This window comes from Electrophorus electricus, chromosome 14 (genome assembly GCF_013358815.1).
Source record: "Electrophorus electricus isolate fEleEle1 chromosome 14, fEleEle1.pri, whole genome shotgun sequence".
In the NCBI taxonomy this organism is placed as follows: domain Eukaryota; kingdom Metazoa; phylum Chordata; class Actinopteri; order Gymnotiformes; family Gymnotidae; genus Electrophorus; species Electrophorus electricus.
Window position 1 is genome coordinate 12,343,296 of NC_049548.1, and position 21,705 is coordinate 12,365,000.

At 41.8% G+C, this 21,705-nt stretch overlaps 1 protein-coding gene across 5 annotated transcripts in view; it reads left to right on the forward strand.

Moving 5' to 3' along the window:
* Window positions 1-21,705, forward strand: part of ablim2 (actin binding LIM protein family, member 2) — a 61,405-nt gene that overhangs the window by 1,873 nt on the left and 37,827 nt on the right. For 2 of the 5 annotated variants that reach the window (XM_035533783.1, XM_035533785.1), the window contains exons 1-2: window positions 12,443-12,836; window positions 18,563-18,718. In XM_035533783.1, coding sequence (XP_035389676.1) covers window positions 12,821-12,836; window positions 18,563-18,718 — 172 coding nt within the window. In that variant the 5' untranslated portion in view covers window positions 12,443-12,820. Of the gene's footprint in view, window positions 1-12,441; window positions 12,837-18,562; window positions 18,719-21,705 lie in introns of those variants that run through there. The other 3 variants (XM_035533787.1, XM_035533786.1, XM_035533784.1) reach the window with 3 other exon arrangements.

Genomic DNA, 21,705 nt, shown 5'->3' on the forward strand with positions numbered 1-21,705 from the left:
CTATGTGTGTGTCGGGGGGGTATATAAGTAGTACACCAGTATGTTCTATGTGTGGGGGGGTATATAAGTAGTACACCAGTATGTTCTATGTGTGGGGGGGTATATAAGTAGTACAACAGTATGTTCTATGTGTGTGGGGGGGTATATAAGTAGTACACCAGTATGTTCTATGTGTGGGGGGGTATATAAGTAGTACACCAGTATGTTCTATGTGTGGGGGGGTATATAAGTAGTACACCAGTATGTTCTATGTGTGTGGGGGGGTATATAAGTAGTACACCAGTATGTTCTATGTGTGTGGGGGGGTATATAAGTAGTACACCAGTATGTTCTATGTGTGGGGGGGTATATAAGTAGTACACCAGTATGTTCTATGTGTGTGGGGGGGTATATAAGTAGTACACCAGTATGTTCTATGTGTGGGGGGGTATATAAGTAGTACACCAGTATGTTCTATGTGTGGGGGGGGTATATAAGTAGTACACCAATATGTTCTATGTGTGGGGGGGTATATAAGTAGTACAACAGTATGTTCTATGTGTGTGGGGGGGTATATAAGTAGTACACCAGTATGTTCTATGTGTGTGGGGGGTATATAAGTAGTACACCAGTATGTTCTATGTGTGGGGGGGGTATATAAGTAGTACACCAGTATGTTCTATGTGTGGGGGGGGTATATAAGTAGTATACCAGTATGTTCTATGTGTGGGGGGGGTATATAAGTAGTACACCAGTATGTTCTATGTGTGGGGGGGGTATATAAGTAGTATACCAGTATGTTCTATGTGTGGGGGGGGTATATAAGTAGTACACCAGTATGTTCTATGTGTGTGTGGGGTATATAAGTAGTATACCAGTATGTTCTATGTGTGGGGGGGTATATAAGTAGTACACCAGTATGTTCTATGTGTGTGGGGGGTATATAAGTAGTACACCAGTATGTTCTATGTGTGGGGGGGTATATAAGTAGTACACCAGTATGTTCTATGTGTGGGGGGGTATATAAGTAGTACACCAGTATGTTCTATGCGTGGGGGGGGGTATATAAGTAGTACACCAGTATGTTCTATGTGTGGGGGGGGTATATAAGTAGTACACCATTATGTTCTATGTGTGTGGGGGTTTATAAGTAGTACACCAGTATGTTCTATGTGTGGGGGGGTATATAAGTAGTACACCAGTACGTTCTATGTGCGGGGGAGTATATAAGTAGTATACCAGTATGTTCCATGTGTGTGTGGGGTATATAAGTAGTATACCAGTATGTTCTATGTGTGTGTGGGGTATATAAGTAGTATACCAGTATGTTCTATGTGTGTGTGGGGTATATAAGTAGTACACCAGAATGTTCTGCTAGTTGCATGTATGAGACCACAGCTGGTGTTGACAAAAAGAGGAACAGAAGACAACAAGAGTCTGTCACTTGTGTGTCACTTGATATGGATATGGATATATATAAGGATATGGATATATATATATACAAGGAGATATATATATATATATATATATATATATATATATATATATATATATATATATATATAGAGAGAGAGAGAGAGAGAGAGAGAGAGAGAGAGAGAGAGAGAGAGAGAGAGAGAGAGAGAGAGAGAGAGAGAGAGAGAGAGAGAGAGAGAGAGAGAGAGAAACCCTGAAATGTAGCTCAGAAATGTAGCACTGGTCTGTGACATTTCTATTGTCTTGACTTTTATTTGTTTTGGTGATTAATGGAATTAATGGCTTCCAGTTGCTCATGTCAGTGAGAAAGCCTCCCGAGCACAGAGATCCTGGCCATGTTGTTTTACACAGTGGACATCCAGCAGTGGATAAGAATGGCCTCGGGATAAATTCATTGGCAGTGATATCCTTAGCTGCATAACTTCATAAGTTTCAAATAAAATGTGTAAAATTGGTGTGTCGATAGCAAGCACATATGATGAGGAAAGAGTGAGAAATAAAAATTCTTGAGTTCAAATACTGATGCGATACTGCGTCCACATGCTAGTCATACCCTCTGAAATGTTACTGGAGAATAATGGCCTTAGAATAAGTGATGCAACCGTTCCACTGGCAATTCAGTAACATTCATGTTAACTGGGTGGGTGTTTTTTAAGCTAACTGATTGCATGCTGTGATAGTGTGTACCAGGGAGCTTTGGAGAGGGTATGGCAGTCATTGCATCTCTTTAATCTTTGATGAAGTTCTGGCTCCTACTTACATATGATTGGGTGCAAACTGTGTGTGGCCCTGTGTGTGGGAGGGTTTGTTGATTTTCGCTGTTGTTTTCTCAAATGTTCCTAAGGAATAAGTTCATTGTAGGTCCTCACCATTTTGTAAAACAATTAATGAAACATCAGGCCGTAGCGATATCAATACCACCCATTTGACTGTTGTTTTTTGCAGTTTTAGTGGAGTTCTCAGTTAAAAGCAAATATTTTACCAGCAGCAATTGGCACTATAATGCAAAACAGGCCTCTGTTTATCTTGGAGATTCCAGAGGGAAGTGTGTGTGTGTGTGTGTGTGTGTGTGTGTTTGTGTGTGTGTGTGTGTGTGTGTGTGTGTGAGAGAGAGAGAGAGAGAGAGAGAGAGAGAGAGAGAGAGAGAGAGAGAGAGAGAGAGAGAGAGAGAGAGTGAGTGAGTGAGTGAGTGAGAGAGACAGAGACAGAGACAGAGAGAGATATAATTTTATTTTATTGTATTGCGGAATGTGTGAAGTTTAGGACTTTTATTTCCAGGATTTTTCTTTATTTTTTTTTCTGTTTGTATATTCCTTACATGCGTATGTACATGCATTCTATTTGTTACATGAAGATTAAGTTCAGTCTGGGAGATTGTTGTAAATAATTTTAGCCTAGAAGTAGGTGCCAATATACGATGTAGAAGCATTCTGCCCAGGACATTTGACCAAGTCAGTAAAGGTCAGCAAAATAATGTTGTGTGACTCATGCCAGCTCAGTTTGCTCAGTGTTGCCAGCCAGCAGAAAGTTCTAGCACTTCCACACTCAGCCGAATTATGGGTTGCCAGCACACACAGACAGAAACCCTCATCTGCACACTTCTGTACTCTTCCTGTTGTAGACAGTTGATTTCTTCTCCTTTGAGGCATTTTATGTAGGTCTCCATAAAACAAATCTATAAATATCTCTGTATTCACTTCTCTGCCGACATTCGTCACACCCCTTCAGACTGCCTTTTCCACCACAGCAGCAGAGGTCTCTTCACAAACGTCAGCTCAGAAAAAGAGCAAAAGGCAGAAGTGGGAGGAATGTCAAACCACATCAAAGTTTGAAAAAAGCAAAACAAAACCATAAATAGACTATACAGACAATGCAGCCAATACAACAATGGGTTTGTTCCATGATGAAACATTTCTGTCCTGAATGGAGTGGTCTCTTACTGGCTGGCACAGATCCGCAAGGTACGAGTGTCACTGAATGGTTGATAGGTACGACAATTATGTAATCACGTGCTATGGCATTTGCAGCTGCTAAAGCTCAACCTAGTTGACCTCCCGTGGGAGATTTTGGACCAACATTTTAGATAATGCTTTCCACCACCAATATCACAACAACAGGGACCAGAGGGAATCTCTTGAATGATTCCAGGGACTTACAGAATCTATGTCAAGGCATATTGAAACTGTTTCTGATGTCTCATGGTGGCCCAAAACTTTGCTAAGACAGTATTTGTTGATTCTTTCCTTTGTCACCTGTGCCTCAGGTGAACTCTTTGCATCTTTGGTGAAAGTGAAACCAACAGTCATGTATCTGAGTAATTGAGGAAACTGTACCATACCAGCTCTTATTACATTTCTCAGTGGGAAACTATGACTGAACAAGAGCCCAGAAAACAGGAGCAGAACCCTCTCACATTATTTAGAACCCTCTTACAATACCCAGAACCCTCTTATATTATCCCAAACTTTCTTACATTATCCAGAACCCTCTTACATTATCCCAAACTTTCTTACAATACCCAGAACCCTCTTACATTATCCCAAACTTTCTTATATTATCCAGAACCCTCTTACATTATCAAGAACATGCTTTCATTACCCCAAACTTTCTTCCATTATCCAGAACCCTCTTACATTATCCAGAACATGCTTACATTCTGATTTGGGATAAAACCAGTTTCATAGTAGTGTTCAGACCCATGAGTAGTTCGATTACAATTCACAATTCTGAGATGAGTCCCTTCTGCCACATTTCCTTAATGAGAAGTGGCCTTTCTGAACAGGGAAATCACTGCGTGCAAAGTGGCCTGCCCAAGCTCAGAGATGGGATACTGTGGCAGAAAGCAGCTGTTTTCTTTCTTTCTTTTTTTATTTCTAAATGCTTTCTGTCCCAAAAGCTCAATTATATATCCATAAATAACAGTTTCCAATCAGGATATATAATATTTCTGGGTTTTACAAACATCCATATTTTCACTTTTTCCCCTGCACAACTGTTAAAAGTTCATAAGCATCTCCGATGATACTGTTTTCAGTTGATTGCACTCGAGTTCGATTTATGGGCGGTATTGAATATACATGTGATTTGTATGCGTTTTGAAGACATTTCAATCTAAAAAAGTGTAACATGTTTTTGAGTCAATAGTTTACTTTTGCAAGACAGATGCATTTTGGTGACCTGTTTTTTGGATTTGTGTTAAATGTTTCGAATAAATGCATGTAATTTCAGGAAATGTTTTAGCAATGTCTTTAGTCTGTTGTGCAATTGTGAGCAGACTTAGAATGTACCAGGGGAACAGCACAGTTAGCTCCTCCCCCTTCAGCCACGGTTACCAAGTGAATGACGGGAGATGCAGGAATTCAATGCACCCAAGGCAGCCAGAATGTGGTATCCATGTACCAAAGTGACTGGTCAGGCTAGATTTCTCAGTGTTTAGTATTTGTTGGTATTTGTATCACCAGCAGGACAACCATAGCAAGGGCATGACAGCTGTGTCTTGTTTTGTGGGTGTGCTGCTTCTTTCTGGCATCTGCTTAATTGTGGACTGGAAGAAGGAGGAGTGGCCTTCACTATTCCGGGCCATTCCAGCCCCCATCTCTGCAGGCTTAACAGAGCATCCAAATGAGAAATGGGATGTAGGAGAATTCTGTTCTGGAAACTGCAGTGGGTAGTCTATAATACACCCCGTGAGTCAGATGTGCATTAGCATTGATTTATGTGGATGTGTGTGTGGGTGTGTTTGTGTGTAAGAGAGAGAGCTATTGATAATTGATAAGTGAACCTCAGTGCTGTGCATTAAAGTCACGTTATATGGGTGAGAGTGAACCACTACATATAGTGTAGTAAATTATGCATATTTAGATGGCTACTGTTTACATCTTCACTCCCCCCCCGATTCTCTTTTATCCTTGGGGATGGAGAGTGTCTTTGTGTGCACTGTTCAGTAGTTAGGAACTAATTGGTGAACTTGAGGAGACCCCTTGCGTTGCATAGTCTTGGGTTTTTTTCCTTTGTTTGAGGCACCAAAACCCCCATAGGACAAGGAAACAAGGATTGTTTGGCAGTATGGGGACATTTTACAGAGGAAAGCTATGCACAAATGTAAGTTTCCATTAAGAAAATACTAAACAGCCATGAAACTAAACAACTAAAAATAGTGAAAACTAAAACTAGTAAAACTAAAAATATTGTCAAATACAGTATTCTTACTCTAATGTGCATATGAACATTCTGCATCCTGACCAACCTGTGATTTTCAGTCACTTGTTTTTGTCAGTCTGCCAAATCATATGATGTTATTTATATAAATAGATTTGGTCAAACAAATAGACTCGTTCATAATTACTATATAAATGTACTGCACTTTTAATTTATATGAATTTCATTTTCAACATTGTGTATGCCAGCGGAAGCAGGTGTGCTGTGTTTCAGCGTGCATTCTCCCTGCTGGTGTGTCATCAGCTTTGAGAAGGTGTGAGGCACAGGAAAGCCTTTAAAGCTCCTGAGTAACATCACCCTGCTCAAGATTTACTGGAGACATGACAAGATGTTTGGCATCTCAACAGCATAATCACTGACTGTTTTAACACTGCGTCCAAAGCAGGGTTTTTGTTTAAGATCATGATTTTAATAAATCGTCTTGTTTAATAAATCATCACATTACAGTCTAGTTAGTGCAAGACAACATTAAAACATGTTATTTGTAATAACCTAGTCCACCGGCACTATTTTATTCATATATTCTGCATACAAATTTTGGAATGTCCATGTATGCAGAAATAATACAAAATGAAGGGAGTGATGTAGAGTTCATGTTCCAGGTTTACAGATGGGCTGATCTTCAGTGCAGGCTTTGTAGAGCTGCGCAGTTCTAAACAGGACATGTGCAGGGCTGGATGTTGGTTCCATGAGGTTGTTTGGGTGTCTTGTGGAAGCGGTTCTTGTTTGTAGTTATAATACAAGAGCAGCTGATTTTTCCAGCTTCACTACTGTGCCTTCTAGCCTCCATGAATGAGGATTATTTGATTCAAACTGTACAAAAGAGCTGTCCAACAAAGTCGGTCTTGTAATGCCAAGATTACAAAGTCAAATTCTTGTATGTTTTTATTGCAACAAAATATGTTGTAATAGATTTAATCATTATCATAATATTAGAAGGCATAATACCATTTGCCCGTATTATAAATCCTTATTTTTGATCCTGGCTCATTTCTAAGTGTTGGTGTATGGGTGTAAGCTTAAACATGTTCATACTGTTTATAACAGTGGTCATTTTTTCTGTTTACAATAACAGTTATATGTCACACTAGTAATGAACGTGTGTGCTTTTTTTCATATCTCACACTAATTATGAAAGTGTGTGCTTTCATGAATTGAATCGAAAGAGTATTACATGTGCATATTTGTCTGAAGGCCACTCCTTGGTCCAAGTGTCCCCCAGAACTGTCGGGAATCCTGAAGTATGTTTGCTTTGGGTGGTTTCTTAGCAGCCATGTCGTTCTTCCTGCTGTATTGATCCATGTCCACTTTAAACAGTCTAAACTAAACTGGGATGCCCTGCATACACTCTGGCAAAAGCAGATGTTGATACACACCCACTGGATAACACAGAGAGTTAGGACATGGATACACAGTCATGCCCTAGACCCAGTGCTACATGTTATCTTCTCACACAAGGGCATAGGAAAAGCTTGAGTGAATTGTGTAATATGTTTTCTTTGTAGGTTGAAGCCTGACTGTTTCTCTTGCACACATCCTTTTAGAACAAGGACTGAAGCAACAGCTGGAAGAAAAGCTACCTGCTGTGGCTATTATTGCAGTGTCCAGTTAGATATGCAGTTGTTTTGTCCAATAACTGTTGCAATGTCCAATTTGATATGCAGTTGTTTTGTCCTATCAGAGGGAGCTACAGTATACAGCTTTTCCTAGACATTGTGTCAGCATGTAAATTCTGTGAAACGATAAAATGGAAAAAACGTCCAGCTGATGGAACAGAATATGACCTGTTTCCCTTTCCAGACCACCAGGAATGCAGTAATTAGATTAACTGGATGTGTGAAAAGGTGGAGGCTTAAGAAATGCCTCCTTGGCCCAGCCAAAGCATTAGTCATGTCTCAGAGGTTTCATTAGGAGAAACTGCATACATGTGCGAGCTCATAAGTGGAGTGCCATCATAACCATCATAACCAACCTCTGGCTCATATCCACACAGTAATGAGGAGAACAAGCCTGACAGGCAAAATGGTCAGCTTTCACAAGGTTGGCATAAGAATGACCAAAAACATGGAAATCTCAAAGAGAAATGAATTTTTCTCACTGATGAAATTTCCAAATGTTTGGGGTAAGAAATGAAACACCTTGTATCCCAGATTTTATATTAACATTGTATTTTATTATTATCATCTTTTCTATAATTTTCTTCAGGATTGTTTATAACTAATATCATTCTATATAGACTAACTGCATTTAATATATTAGAGTACTGTTTCCCTGTTTTTCCAGTGTGAGAGAGGCATGCAGATCACCTGAATTCAACACTATCACACACTACAAATAAAACTTCTACCTCAGGAGTCACTAATGTCAGAGAGTGCAGTTTTAAAATGTTACTCCTGAAAATGCTGATTAACAGTAAATTTCATATTTGTATTACTATGACTTGTGAATTCGCCTGTATTTGCCTGTACCATATACACCAAAACATGTGCTGTAGTGGGTGGGGCTTTTCCTGCAGGTTTAGTGGACTTCTAGTTTGTTCAATTTCGTCTGCCTCTCAGAGTGGAGTGTATAAGGGACTTAGTTCCTATTGTAAAGGTGATTTTCCAATAAATCTTTGCTTTCATAAGAAAGCATTGCAGGCTGACTGAAGACTGAGGTGTTTTAACCAGCCTGTGGGCCCAGTGGCTACAACTGGTACAGGCCTCAAAGGTGTCGTATTCTTCAAAGCAGTATACAACACAACACATTATACAAGTTATCTCCGGCTAATATAGACAGATTACCCAAACCACAGTAAGGACAGAAAACAAAACTATAACGCAAAGATACCAGTCAACAAAGTCCAATTATCATGCTCACCTTCAAATTATGTTTTTGAGTTGGGTAGCAATAGCTCTGCGATCAAAACTCTGGTTGATATAGACTAGCACAGCATTCCTGTATGTTTCATAGCCCTCATACTCAGATAGGTGAACATTTGCCTGCATGCAGTCACTGTAACCTTGGCAAAATGGGTCTGAACGTTTCACTTCCAGAAATATCTTGCATGCCAAACATAAACCACCCCCTTTTAGAGGGAGAGTAACACAGCCACTCTCTGAGATGACATTCACCGTTGCTTAATTTGCTGCTGAAGAAAATTTTAGAAAAACAAAAGTACACCTTGACGCTTATATTGGCCCTCAGAAGCAGAAGAGTCAGCATCTGTGATGTGACAATATTCTGGCCTTTTTTTTGGTCCAGTAAGGATAATAAGGATAAGCGCTGTTTGCGGCTGGGCGTACACTATACGACTCAGGAAAATGTTAACAGAATTTAAAAACAAAGAGCATCTCACTCAGGATAACGTCATTCCCCCCCCCACAGAATGTCTAGTATTCTGGGCGATCAGGTAAAGAATTGCTATCGCACACATAATTTCACCGCGGATGGGATACGAATATCCTCAGAACTGTACATCTGAAGGGAACCTGCGGGATCCTTTTATCGCGTGGCGAAACCGAAGACGCACGTGTTGCGTCTCGAGGCTGCTGTTTGTGTATTTAAGTTACACGTACAGACAAGATGCGTAAAGAGAAACTTAGCGCAGCCAGTGATTTCTTACCGGAGACATTACAGAGACTGATCGACTAGCAGATCCCCCATCTGTGCGGTCCGCTCGCCATTTGTATTCTATGCTTCTGGCTCTCTCGCTGGTATCACACGCTCAGCTGCATCCCCTGGAGCATTTAGAGTTTGTAATATCGGAGAGTCTCCTGTCGCTTCACAGCTCGGTCGGCATGTTTCTTCTCTCACACTACCAGATCATCCACACCGTCAGTCACTTCCGATCGAGCTCCCGACAAGGAAAATCGCTTCAGATTTGGGAAACTGTATTACAACGGGCAAATCTAGGTTAAATCGGGCAGAAAGTGTGTAGTGCCGGCCGGGTACACATTGTGCGGTTATAGCGATGATACTGTCGCACATGGCAGTCGCGGATCGTGAAGGATTTCTTAGGTCGTGCAAAATCTTTGATCTTGAAACATGTAATGTTTTACGCGGTGCAGCCAATTTTTATTTATTATTATTATTATTATTATTATTATTATTATTATTATTATTATTATTATTTTTGCGTGGACCACACTCCAGGACTTTACAATCCCTAATCGATGTTGACAGACCCCACACATACTGAGATTTTCTCCGGGTTTTTTTTTGTTTTTTTTTGTCCTTGATCTTTGTCAGTCATCGGTGTACCCACACTACCCGGTATGCCCTGAATGAAACACCACACAATGTTTACGCTCAATTGTGAAATATTTTCCGCCATCCAGATTATGCATGTCTGGATGCAGTACACCACAAAGTAGTAGGACGTCATCTTTCGCATACTTTAAAAATGACTTTGGTTGCCTACTGCATACGGCATACTGATTTGGGGTAGTAGTATGTAGTAGGCTATTTCCAACATAGCACTGGACAACCAACATCAATGGTTTCGATTCTCAAACCCATGAGGGGGACTTTCTCGTGAACTGATACATTGTGAGTTTTCCCGCAAACTAATGTGACTTTAGATCTAAACATGATGGATGAATTACTCAATTTTTACACAGCTGTTTTTTTTTAATCGCTTCTCTAATGGTATATTTTCCAGCACACATTAGACATCCATGCTGTTCCAACAACTTTAACAAGTTTATCCTCCTTCTCTGTATTCCACTTAGTTCTTAATTTAGCTGCCACGCTTACAACTCTTCAGTATACACTGGCGTGACATCAACATTGCGGTTTACACCAGAGAATTGGTGTTTACCCCACACACAGAATCATAAATTCTGAATAAGTAATATTTACAATTCAAAACTGGCCGACACGGGACTGGAACTAGATTTCAGACACCCCAACATCACAGGATAATCTGGAAAGATAATCATTTAACCTCACCAACGAACTGAGCATCTTATGTTTGATACAGGTAACTGCATACTGCATACTGTACTCTGTATATACTATATACTGCATATACAGTATACCCCATAATAGTATTCAGTATTCCCCCAATATACAGTATACTTCATAATGGTATGCAGTATCGTATCCAATATGCAACAAACGCAAAACACACTGCAGGGTCACATGAATGAGTAAAGGTTTGGCCCACTTGTAAAAGATTTTCTGCCAACATTGCACGATGCAGTAAGATCATCGGATTTATCTTGTTTCACATTCATAATTGCAAGTGACCCATACGTGTCTGGGAACACATCTGTCCTCCAAAATGGCACACATACACACATTGACACATTGATACGTTTTTGCATGAGTTGCCTGCATCACCACCAGCAAAAAAAACAAAATCAAACAAAAAAACTTTGTGAGACAACTCATGGTATTAAAACCAGCAGAAGTAGTAGATAGTTCAGCTGTGGAAGGAGAGGAAAGGCACTTGCAAATGGCCTACAGTGGACTGGACACTTTGGCCCTGCAGGACTTAATCAGATGAGCATGTTTGGGGGCCTCTGAAGCGCACCTTCATTCATCTTACTGAGATCTAACGTTTTAACTTACATGTCTTACTCAGTAATTATTCAAGATGTTAGCTATTCCAATAGTCACAAAACCCTTTTTATGCATCCAAATGTGTTAACCCTTGTGAACTCTTATGGGATTGCTGTTTTAAAGATATATAAGGTTGATTGTTTTCTTTTTGTGCACACAGTGTACATAGAGCAGTAAATGACAAAGGCAGCGAACAACAGGATTTTTTCCCATCTGATGTGAAATGGTTGGCTCTTATGCTGTGTGAAGCTTTCATAGGCTGAACTCTCAGCAGTCTGCTGGCTTCTGATGCCCCTCCCACCACACTGCTTTCTGCTGTTACTCTCCTCCAGTCAGGGCAGCTCTTTCAGCAATCAATCAAACGCCTCAACCAAATATACCGTCGTTTGCATCTTATTATATTTCTTCTATAGCTGTGCTGACAAACTGAAATGTTGATTTTAATGTTTGTGCACGTTGATGACTATGCTGTAGTGATCATCTTGGAGTAACTCAGAAATTAAACTGAGAATTAAATTTGATTTTATAGATCACACAAATCAGGGTGGGATTACGTCTTTGGTACTTTTTATGACTTGAAAGTGCCAAAATGGGTGGTAGATGAGGCAACACTGATGTTAACAACAGGAAAACCCGAAGATCGTCCGTGCTAGGCTGTTATTTTGTATTAAGGGCTATGCAGTGTTTTCACAGTTCATGGAGCCAGCCATTACTGTTTAAGCATATAGTTTTAAAGTCCTGTCATTCCACCGTCTGTGAATGAGGCATATATGGTGCCTAAACGTAATAATTTTGCATTCTTATATGTTTGTACAGGAACTGTGTGTTCTCTGTGTGTGTGTGTGTGTGTGTTTGTTTTATTAGTTTTATGCAGTTGAATGTTTAACACAGCACTCTAGTTTAGTATCATACACACATATTTAGTATTACAAACACTTCCCTTGCCCACTGTCCTGACACTTCATGTAGAGCCTTGAATGTCCTCCATGCTGCAGACTTCTCTACAGGCACTGACATTATCTAGTTTAGAACTAGGAAATATTACATGTGCTTTTCATCATCAGAGAACTTCTGTAACTGCATAGTAATGTGGATTAGTTCAGTGCACGTTAGCCCCATGAGTATAGATAACTTTACTACATGCCTTGGCAACCGGCGCAAGCTTGGGGGTGTGGTGTGTGTACTGCGCTTGAAAAGTTAAAATTGACGATGGGCCAAGAAGGCACCCACAGTACTCGGCAGCGTTCGCCCAACTTACGTTTCTAAACTTGCTTTGAGCGCCCCGGTGTATTTTGTGCTTGGGGATATTCTATTTATATTGTATTGCTGCAATAAACTGACTGTAGATCAGGCAGTAACACGCTCTCGGAGTGGCTTTCGGAATCATACGAGCCGGCGTTCATTCGTGTGCCAGCACCGGGACACTGCCGCGTCTCAGGAGCGCGTCTTTCCGTGGACACGGTCACCTCCGCCACTCATCAAAAGAATCCTGAAGACGATGTATAAACCCGCTGCGCAACAGTGAGATACAGTCGTGCAGTGAACCAGAGTTTGGCTTGCTTTATTAGTAACCGAGACCTGACGGTAAAAAAGAAAAGCTATGCCGGAGGAAAAAGGTAGGTTACCGTGGCGCTCATGTGTGATCACATGGTTATTCGCGGTTAGTTGATGTTGGTGTGGCATCAGTTGCGTGGGTTATGTTTCCACACTGGTTATCGTGTAGCCATTCCAGCTGAATTTAAATAGCCAACAAAGCTGGTTGATTTTACAGTTTATTTCGCGCAGAGAGGCAATGCCACTGAACGTAAAATTAAGAATCGATGATGTCGGAACATAGAAATTTGCTATAAATAAAGGCTACCATGAATTATTAAAGAAATCTTAGAAGACACTAGTAAAATGTGTAAGACTGGAAGGAAAGATATACAGCTCAGATGACTCCCACAGAAATGACCGTGAAGAGCAATATGACTATGTGACATAATTAAGTCTTTACGACCTCCTTCCGTATTCCCATTTAATATATCAGCTGAAAGCTCTTCTGTCACTTGCACAGTAAGTTCTCATGTGATGTAGATAAATATTTTACCTACATGTATAGTACTACATATATACATATACTACATAGTAATATACATATATTACTAAAAATATTTTAGTAATATGAAGTAAAACTACAGTGTCAGGACCCAACCTAGAGAATAAACAATTACACTATCAGGCAGGATGGCTTTCTACTGCACTCCACGAGCTCTAATGCAATCTGGACCCTGTGGGCAACAGCCTGGACCAACTGTGTGTGCGTATGTGTGTGTATATGTATGTGGTTGTGTGTATGTGTGTATGGGGAGTGGGGTGTGTGTGTGTGAGAGGAGCAGGAATTTCATGATTTTTCAAAGGTGGTTACTGAGGTTTGATACTTGTGATGAAGACTTGGGCAGCAAATATGTTAAAATGTTATTACCTTGCCATTCAGGATTTACCCTTCAGTGAACTTATGACCATTATTTCATAAGGTGATCTAATATTTCCAATGGTTGCCATCACAGAATTTCATAGTGCAGTCAGACATTTAGTAGGTTCACGACAGTCTGTCTTAATCAACTACAGAGAGGTTCATCTGGGATCTCTGAAAGTTTTTCTTGTGTGTGAATTAGGTTCTGATCAGGTAGATGTAAAACTTGACACTCTATGAGCTGACAGTTCAGTATTTATTAAATGTTGGACAGAACCAGCTGTTTAACATCTGCAGGGGTAGTGCGTCCAAGGCTGTGATGCAGTGTTGACCTCCTGGTAATAGCTGATGTCACCTGAACCACTGCTATGCGTTTTTATTTGAAAATGAGGCAAGAGTTATTTCAGATACATATCCAATTGCCTATACTGAAGTAGCCTCAGAAATGTTAGATTGAATCTTTTTTCCAGTACTGACTTTGTCAGAACAAACCCATTTGCTCTTTAGTAGATAAATAAAACTGAGCTGTGAGGTAGGATTTATGCTGTTAGTCAACCAGTTTGGGATTTGATTCCATGACACTGGCAGTGTTTTGAACCAATCAGATTCCACTGTATCCTATTGAAGGCTACTGGAATGGCGAGTAGCAATGAGGTAATATTTGGAGTTCTTCCAGCAGTTGGAGAGACAGCAGGGGCAGTAAACAAACCCCCTGCCACTCCTGTGTATGTCGCAGCAGTCCTGTACACTAGCAGAGAGCCACCACCACCCAACCCAGCAGAACAGAACACACGGCTGCTGTCCAGACTAGAGTAGATTAACATTTATCATGACTATTCATTAGTATTTAGTATTATTATTTATTAGTTATTATACAAATAATATTTTTAGTTTATTATTTCTTAGTATTTATTAGGATTTCATTTCATTGCTTGTTCTTTAATAATACTTATGGCAGACTTACAGATCTGAGAGTGGAAATTGATACATTTCATTTATAATCATTGGAAGTGAGCCATTTGCTCAGCTGATGGAGCATACTTTCAGACTCCAGGGGAAGGAGAGGTTTGGAAATCTGTGCCACTTCTTTCTTAGATTCCATGGGTTCTGGATGTTTTACGGAGGATATTCTCTCATCATTTGTCAGATGGAACCCATGCTATCATAATAAAACTTCACCTTTTCTAATCAACCGGCACTAGCTGTTCAATCTGCAGACATACTGTGTCAGCGCCGGGCACTTGGTGTGGTCATGCAGGCCCTGTCCCTGCCTCCGCTCTGGCAGACTGGCGGACTCCCAGGCCATTATTCTCCACCCCAGAGACTCCAGCTCTAACCCATTTTATTCAGCGTGCAGCTCTCGGAACGGGAGCTTCTGAACGGGTGCGGCATGCCCATCAGAACCGTCTGTCTTAGAAAACCGTAAATCTCACCGCTGCTGTTGGACTAGGGACGTCCACGTGCAGCTGCTTGGCAGGGGGGTGAAGTAGGGCTCTGTCTTTGTGCTGATTGTGGTCTTTCAGATTGAAGACTCTCTTGCTTTGTTGGTTTTGCGTCCTGGAGATAAACACACTCGCAGTGCAACAGGATCAAACCTTCCCCAACAATAATAAAAAGATATCAGCTGCGTGCCAAGATGTTTTTAAATCAGCAGTTGACAAACAATTGACCCCTTATCAGATGTCGTGATCTTCCAGAGAGCTCCTGTTTGCAGTAACCTTTAGTGGCCGTAGTATGTTAGAAGGCCAAACACCAAGTTCCTCTGTAGGACAGGATTAATGTAGCATTACAGTGTGAAAGTCATGTGAATATTTTCAATCTCTCTGCTATGTTCCTGTTTTAATGAATATTATAGTACATGGGGTAATTACAAATTGTATGCCAAAACATTTCCCAGGTGTGACAACAAAGTAATAATGTATTCTCCTGCTGAATAATATGTACACTGTAGAGATTGTCTTTAAATGTTTGGCGTTAATGTGCAGAATTTTGCACGTGGTCTCGCTCCTTCGCTCTGTATCCCTTTGTCAGCCTTTGCATGCCGCTTACCTCTTTGGTTGCGGCTGCATGGGGACCGAATGTCTCATTCTGCTGGACGCACCCCCTGAGTCCCCTGGCAAGGTCAGAAAGCGTTGTCGGCTTCTACTTGACCTCAGGTTTCAAAAAGCCACATTGAGGTCAGATATCACGCGTGACAAAACGAATGCTGTGAAGGTTAACCTCTGTATGGAAAAGAATGGAGGAGGAGACTGACACTGTTGATGACTGCAGACAGGTGCCAGATACAGCCGCCACGCCCGTGCGGGCCACATGCTCCATTAGGCACACTGAAGCTGTGGAGTCCTTCAGGTCAGGCACTTGGCCTTGTCACTACACCAACTTTAAAATCGGTCATCTTAACTTTTTTAAAAAGTAGACTATGTTTTTACTCATTCCTCCAAGCCCACCACACAGCTCTCGTTTCAGTAAATACTCTCTGTTGCTTGGTTGGGGAGGTGGCATTAGGACCCTGCGATGGTAACCTGAGTGCGGGGAAGCGAGGGTCGTGTTTATGGATGCCCAGCGGAATGTTGCGGGGCAAGACAGAATGCCAGTTGAGTTCATGCGGTCTCCTATTTATAGGAAATCTGCTCAAAGTGGGACGCTTTTGTCACCCCCGTTAAGCAAATCTCGGGAGACACAAGGCCAGAGCACCCAGATATGGGTGTGAGTGTGGCCTGCGTTGGTTCCATAAAGCACCGCTGTCTACGTGTGCTGACCTTTGATAGGTCAAATGGCAAGGGATTTTGGCAGGAGGAGTTGATGAATGGTGTGAACATCTGTGCCATGCTGCTCTGTGTAAGTGGGAGCCTGAGAGGTGCACGTCCACAGGCATCCTGCCGCTTCACATAGCTTTCAGCTCTGCACTGCTCCATCTCTAAAGCCATAGCTCCAGTAGATGAGACTTTTAGTGCATTTGGATTGTCTGTACTAAATTTTAAGACTTTACAGTGATCCATTTTTACTGTGACATGCGAACTACAGTGATTCTGATTAGTTACAGTGATTTGTTTGATTAGATAGTTCGATTAGTTACCCGTGACTTTAGCCTTGTTCAGATGAATTTTTCTCGTGTTGGCGGTCATCATAGCTGAACACACACCCTGCAGCACACATCACCGAGTTCTAATGGCTCATCTCCTGCAGTCATATACCATGGGGATACTGAACAAACCTGGACCCAGCACACAGGTTCAGACCTTTATCATTATTTCCTGCTGTAATCCATTGTGAAACTTTTCTTTTTCTTCCAGCTTAAAGCCAGCCTCAGGCTCTGAAGTACCTTTTCCATGAGGATGGCTGATCCGTCCAACATTCCTGTCTTTATTGGAAACATGCTATCCTGTGGAACACCATAGTGAACTGTCAAACAGTGGGCAGCTGTCCAGTAACCAGGCTGCAGTCGTTTCAGCTCAGCTTTGATTACATTTACATTTCTGTGAGAAAATCAGCTTATTAGTATTCGCTTGAATTCAGTCTGGAAATAACGCATATAGAGTCAGGGCTGCTTTGAGAAAAGGGTGGGCAACTGAATGTACATGGATTTGAAGGGCCACGTGGCCCCAGAAGCTTGACTGCAGGGAGTGTGTTTTCCTCCCCTCTTTGGCCCCATCTCCCCTTCCGGGGGTGAATGAGCTAGGTTTGTGTTGGGTTTAAACATTGTAGTTTTAAATAAAAAAAATTAAATGACTGTTCATTGAGTCATGTCTAACATGTATTGTTGTTTCTTATGAGCTATAAACTCCAAAAAGTTGTGCTTCTGGGAGCCCAGGTTGTCAACAACCTGTCAACAACAACTTGATTAACAACTTGATTGAATATATTTTGAATGATCTTTCTTCCTTCATCGCATTCCCCAAAGCATGCTGCATGTCTGGCTTAAAGCATGTCTCTCCTTGCTCTCTTGGACAAACCTTTGTATAGATTCCTTCTAAAGTGCCTTTATCCAATAAAAAGTTCAGCAGCACTGTGTCAGAGTGATGCTGACCATCGAACCGGGTCGAGGACCTCATAGAACAATCAGTTGAGTAAACAGCCTTTGTTTAAGCCCACCATAGAATGCTGTGGAACGTCCGAGTGAAACCGGTTTGGGCCCGCCTCCTTTGTGGCTGTATATCAGAGGCAGAGAGAGTCTCCTGCTCCTCCATGAGTACCTGGGTGCACGTGCTGAACGTGAAGGTTGACTCCAGCACACCACTTTCTAACTGGTCCGCATGCCAGTTCCATTAACATTCAAATGAGGTCACGCACCCAAACTGCCCAGGGGCTCATGCTTTATTATAATAGTAGTTATTTTTATTTTATTCAAGTTGTTTAGACTATTTGCCATTTTGTTTATTTTAATTTTTTGTTTGCATTTGATTTTTGATGCCAGAGAAGCCTCAGTATCATCGATGTGAGGCTGGAGGTGTTGTTCGAATGTTTCCTGAACATTCACAGAACATTTTTTCACAGAACATTTTCCCTGAATGATCTCATGTTGCAGGCATCCCCTGGTTGGTGCGTTCACCCACCCTTCTGCAGGGATAATGATCACAGTTCCTGAGGCTATGTCATCTCAGCCACTTACATACATATAAAGGGCAATCATGGATATGCAGGATCTGTTTGTATATGCTTGCTTGACCGAGGAATAGATCAGAACGTTCTTTCACAGAGCTGTTTTCACAAACCATAATGCACACTTTTTTCTCTCTATATTCATGTCCTTGCTCCTACATCTCTCCATTTCTCTCTCTGTCTCTCTCTCTCTCTCTCTCTCTCTTGCTCTCTCTCTCTCTCTCTCTCTCTCTCTCTCTCTCTCTCTCTCTCTCTCTCTCTCTCTCTCTCTGTGTGTCTCTGCTACAGTCTTTCAGCAGCAGGCTGTGCCTGGTCCCCTGGAGCAGTCAAAGGGGCAGCCCCAGAGTGGCCCTGTCCTGTGTCACCACTGTGGGAAGGCCTGCAAGGGGGAGGTGTTGCGCGTGCAGAACAGACACTTCCACATCAAGTGCTTCGTCTGCAAAGGTAACAAGCCCCGTCAGGTTGGCCTTGGGTAGCCTTCTCTCTCCATCAGCCTCTCTGTGATGACTGATACAGGAGGTCCCACGGTTACAGTCACACTCCTGTCCATCATACATATTAAATGCTCTGCTGTGAAATTTAGAATAAAGGACACAGGATTAACTGACTCCTAACTGACTGCGCATACAGTATGTACTTTATGTATTGCTGGAAACTGTCAGAGCACCTTTAGACACACACATCTTAGAACATACATTTTTTCAGTAAAATGGAGACCAATGACAGAGGGTGGGTTGGTTTGTTAGACAATAGAGGGCAGTCAGTGCTTCAGTTCATCTTTCATTAATTCTTTTGTTGCCAGGTTAGCAAATAAGACAGGGCATGTTTTACTGGATAAATTCCAAGGCATAAAATGTACAGAATTGTCATCTGGACAGAGGTTTTGTTACCAAGATGATTGTTTCTCAGCACCAGTATTAATGTACTGGATACTGTGTTTGCGTGTGTCCGTTTGTGTGTCTGTGTGAGTGCATATTTGTGTGTGCTTGTGGGCATGTGTGTGCTTGTGTGAGCTTCAGGCCCAGGGACCAATACTCCCAGTGGCTGTTGTCAGTGTAATGCTGTTGTGAACACAGGTGCTGGTTGCTAGGCGACCTCAGGGTTCAGATGGCCTCCGGACCTTGGTGGAGTTTAGCACGTCTATTCTTACATCAGTGTGTCAAGCCTGCCCCACCCCCATCCCCAACGCTCCAAACAGCATTTAGGATAAGAGCGTCCCAGAAACAAAGCCCCATGACCTTTTGTGTTGCAGCGTGGGTAATGAGGGCACACCGTAAAGCCACTATCAAGTATGAAATGTGTTTATTATTAGAGGAATCCTTCCTCAGTATTTCTTTGATTCGGGATCAGTTCGAGATAGAGTGCATTTTATCTGATTTATGGATTCTGTGAGCGCTCGTCTTTAATGAGACAGTAAGAAAAGTAATAGGGAGGGAGAGGGAGTCAGAAACTGTGACAGGCACAAAATCACAGACTCAGAGAGCCAGAAACGAGAAACTTTAGTGATGAGAGCAAGAGATGGAGAGAAAGATGAAGAAAGAGGGAGTGATGAACAGAGAGAGTGAGAGATAGAGAAAAAGAGATTGAGAGAGAGGGATAAATGGAGATGGGAGACATGACAGAGAAGTAGAATGTTTAGAAAAGGGGAAACCAGAGGGGCTTTCACTCACCTCTGCCTCTAAACCCGTATGTAGCGCACCTGGATACAAATCAAGGCTCTGCCCTGCTTAATTGCAGGCAGGGCCAGTGGAGAACCGTATGTGTGTGTGCATGGGTGTACGTGTGTGTGCGTGCGCACGTGTGTATGTGCGTGTGTGTGTGCGTGCATGTGTGTGTGTGCGTGCATGTGTGTGTGTGTGTGTGTGTGTGTGTGTGTGTGCATGTGTACGTGTGTGTGTGTGTACGTGTGTATGTTTGTGTGTTTGTATGCATGCATTTGCACACCAACGCGGCGCCTGGTGGCAATTCACTGAGGAGAATGTCTCGGTAATGTGTTGGCCACTTGCAATTAACACATGTAAATCGGAGGAGTTTCCCCTTACACAACCACCAAGAGGCATCCTGATACCCAAGCCAAGAGCAGCCTCACAGTTGCAGTTGTGTTTCTAGCTGCTTTCCCAGAAAAGCACATGCGAAATGTGAATGTGCTGCTATTCTAACTCTTCATGTTGTAGTTGTATTAGTAAGTTGATACTGACATTGGCTCTGTTCATTAAAACCTGACATCTTTGGCTTCATGCACCAAACCTGACTTTGAGCCCATATAAGAATCATTATTACATTTACACTAATTATTTGTCAGTTACACACCTGTTACATACCCATCTGTGACCCGGCCCATCTGTGACTTGGCCCGTTTGTGACTTGACTCATAGGAGCCACCTCGAGCTGGCTACACAGGGTGTGGGGGTCTTCTTTTCACAGGAATTTATGTTATTGTATTTATTTATGTTATTTATTGTATTTATGTTTCCAACATTCAGTGTCTTCTCCAGCCCTCTGATAATTTGTTATATAAAACATGGAGCGGCCAGACAGCGATCCTGTTTTTGGACACACGAGCTCTCGGCAGCTATCTGACAGATCAGCAGGAGGCTCTATGAAAGAAGCTGGCTGAATGTTCACCAATCTCCCTGGTCTTGTTCTGAACAGACCATAACAACATGACAGTATTATTAATGACAGTATTATTCATGGTAGTATTATTCAGGACAGAATTGTCTATGACAGTATTATTCATGACAGTATTAATCGTGACATGACGTTTACATTATTCATGTCAATATTATCTGTGACAGTATTATTCCTGATAGTGTTATTCATGATAGTATTATTCCTAAAAGTGTTATTCATGATAGTGCTATTCCTGATAGTGTTATTCATGATTGTACTATTCCTGATAGTGTTATTCATGATAGTACTATTCCTGATAGTGTTATTCCTGATAGTGCTATTCCTGATAGCGTTCTTTAGCACCACAGGGAGAGAGTTGCGCCATTAAGGCTGTGGCGCCACTGCAAACATGAGCCGTGACTCAAGTCATGCTTACAGTGGGTGTATTTTCTCTCTATTTTATAGGGGAGGAGTGATGAAACAGGGACTAGCACTTAAAACCCATTTCTTGTTAGTGGCTGATAAGAGCATACCTCTTCAAATATGCGTACACTGTAAATAGTAAATAGTAAACAGTGTAAATAGCATTATGCATGTAGCTTTATAAGAGCCCCTCCTACAATGAGCAAGCTGCACCCTGCCGAGAACACCCAAGAACAGCTGCCTTTCATTTCCCGCAGCTCCCCAGTATCCAGGCTGATGCCGAGACCCATCCCACACACGCAAGCACGTCCAGGTCCACCCTAGACCAGGCGGGAGTCCAGATTGTGAGCTTGGCAGGGAGAGGGGAGAAATGTTGGAGGACGTGGTCTTAGTTA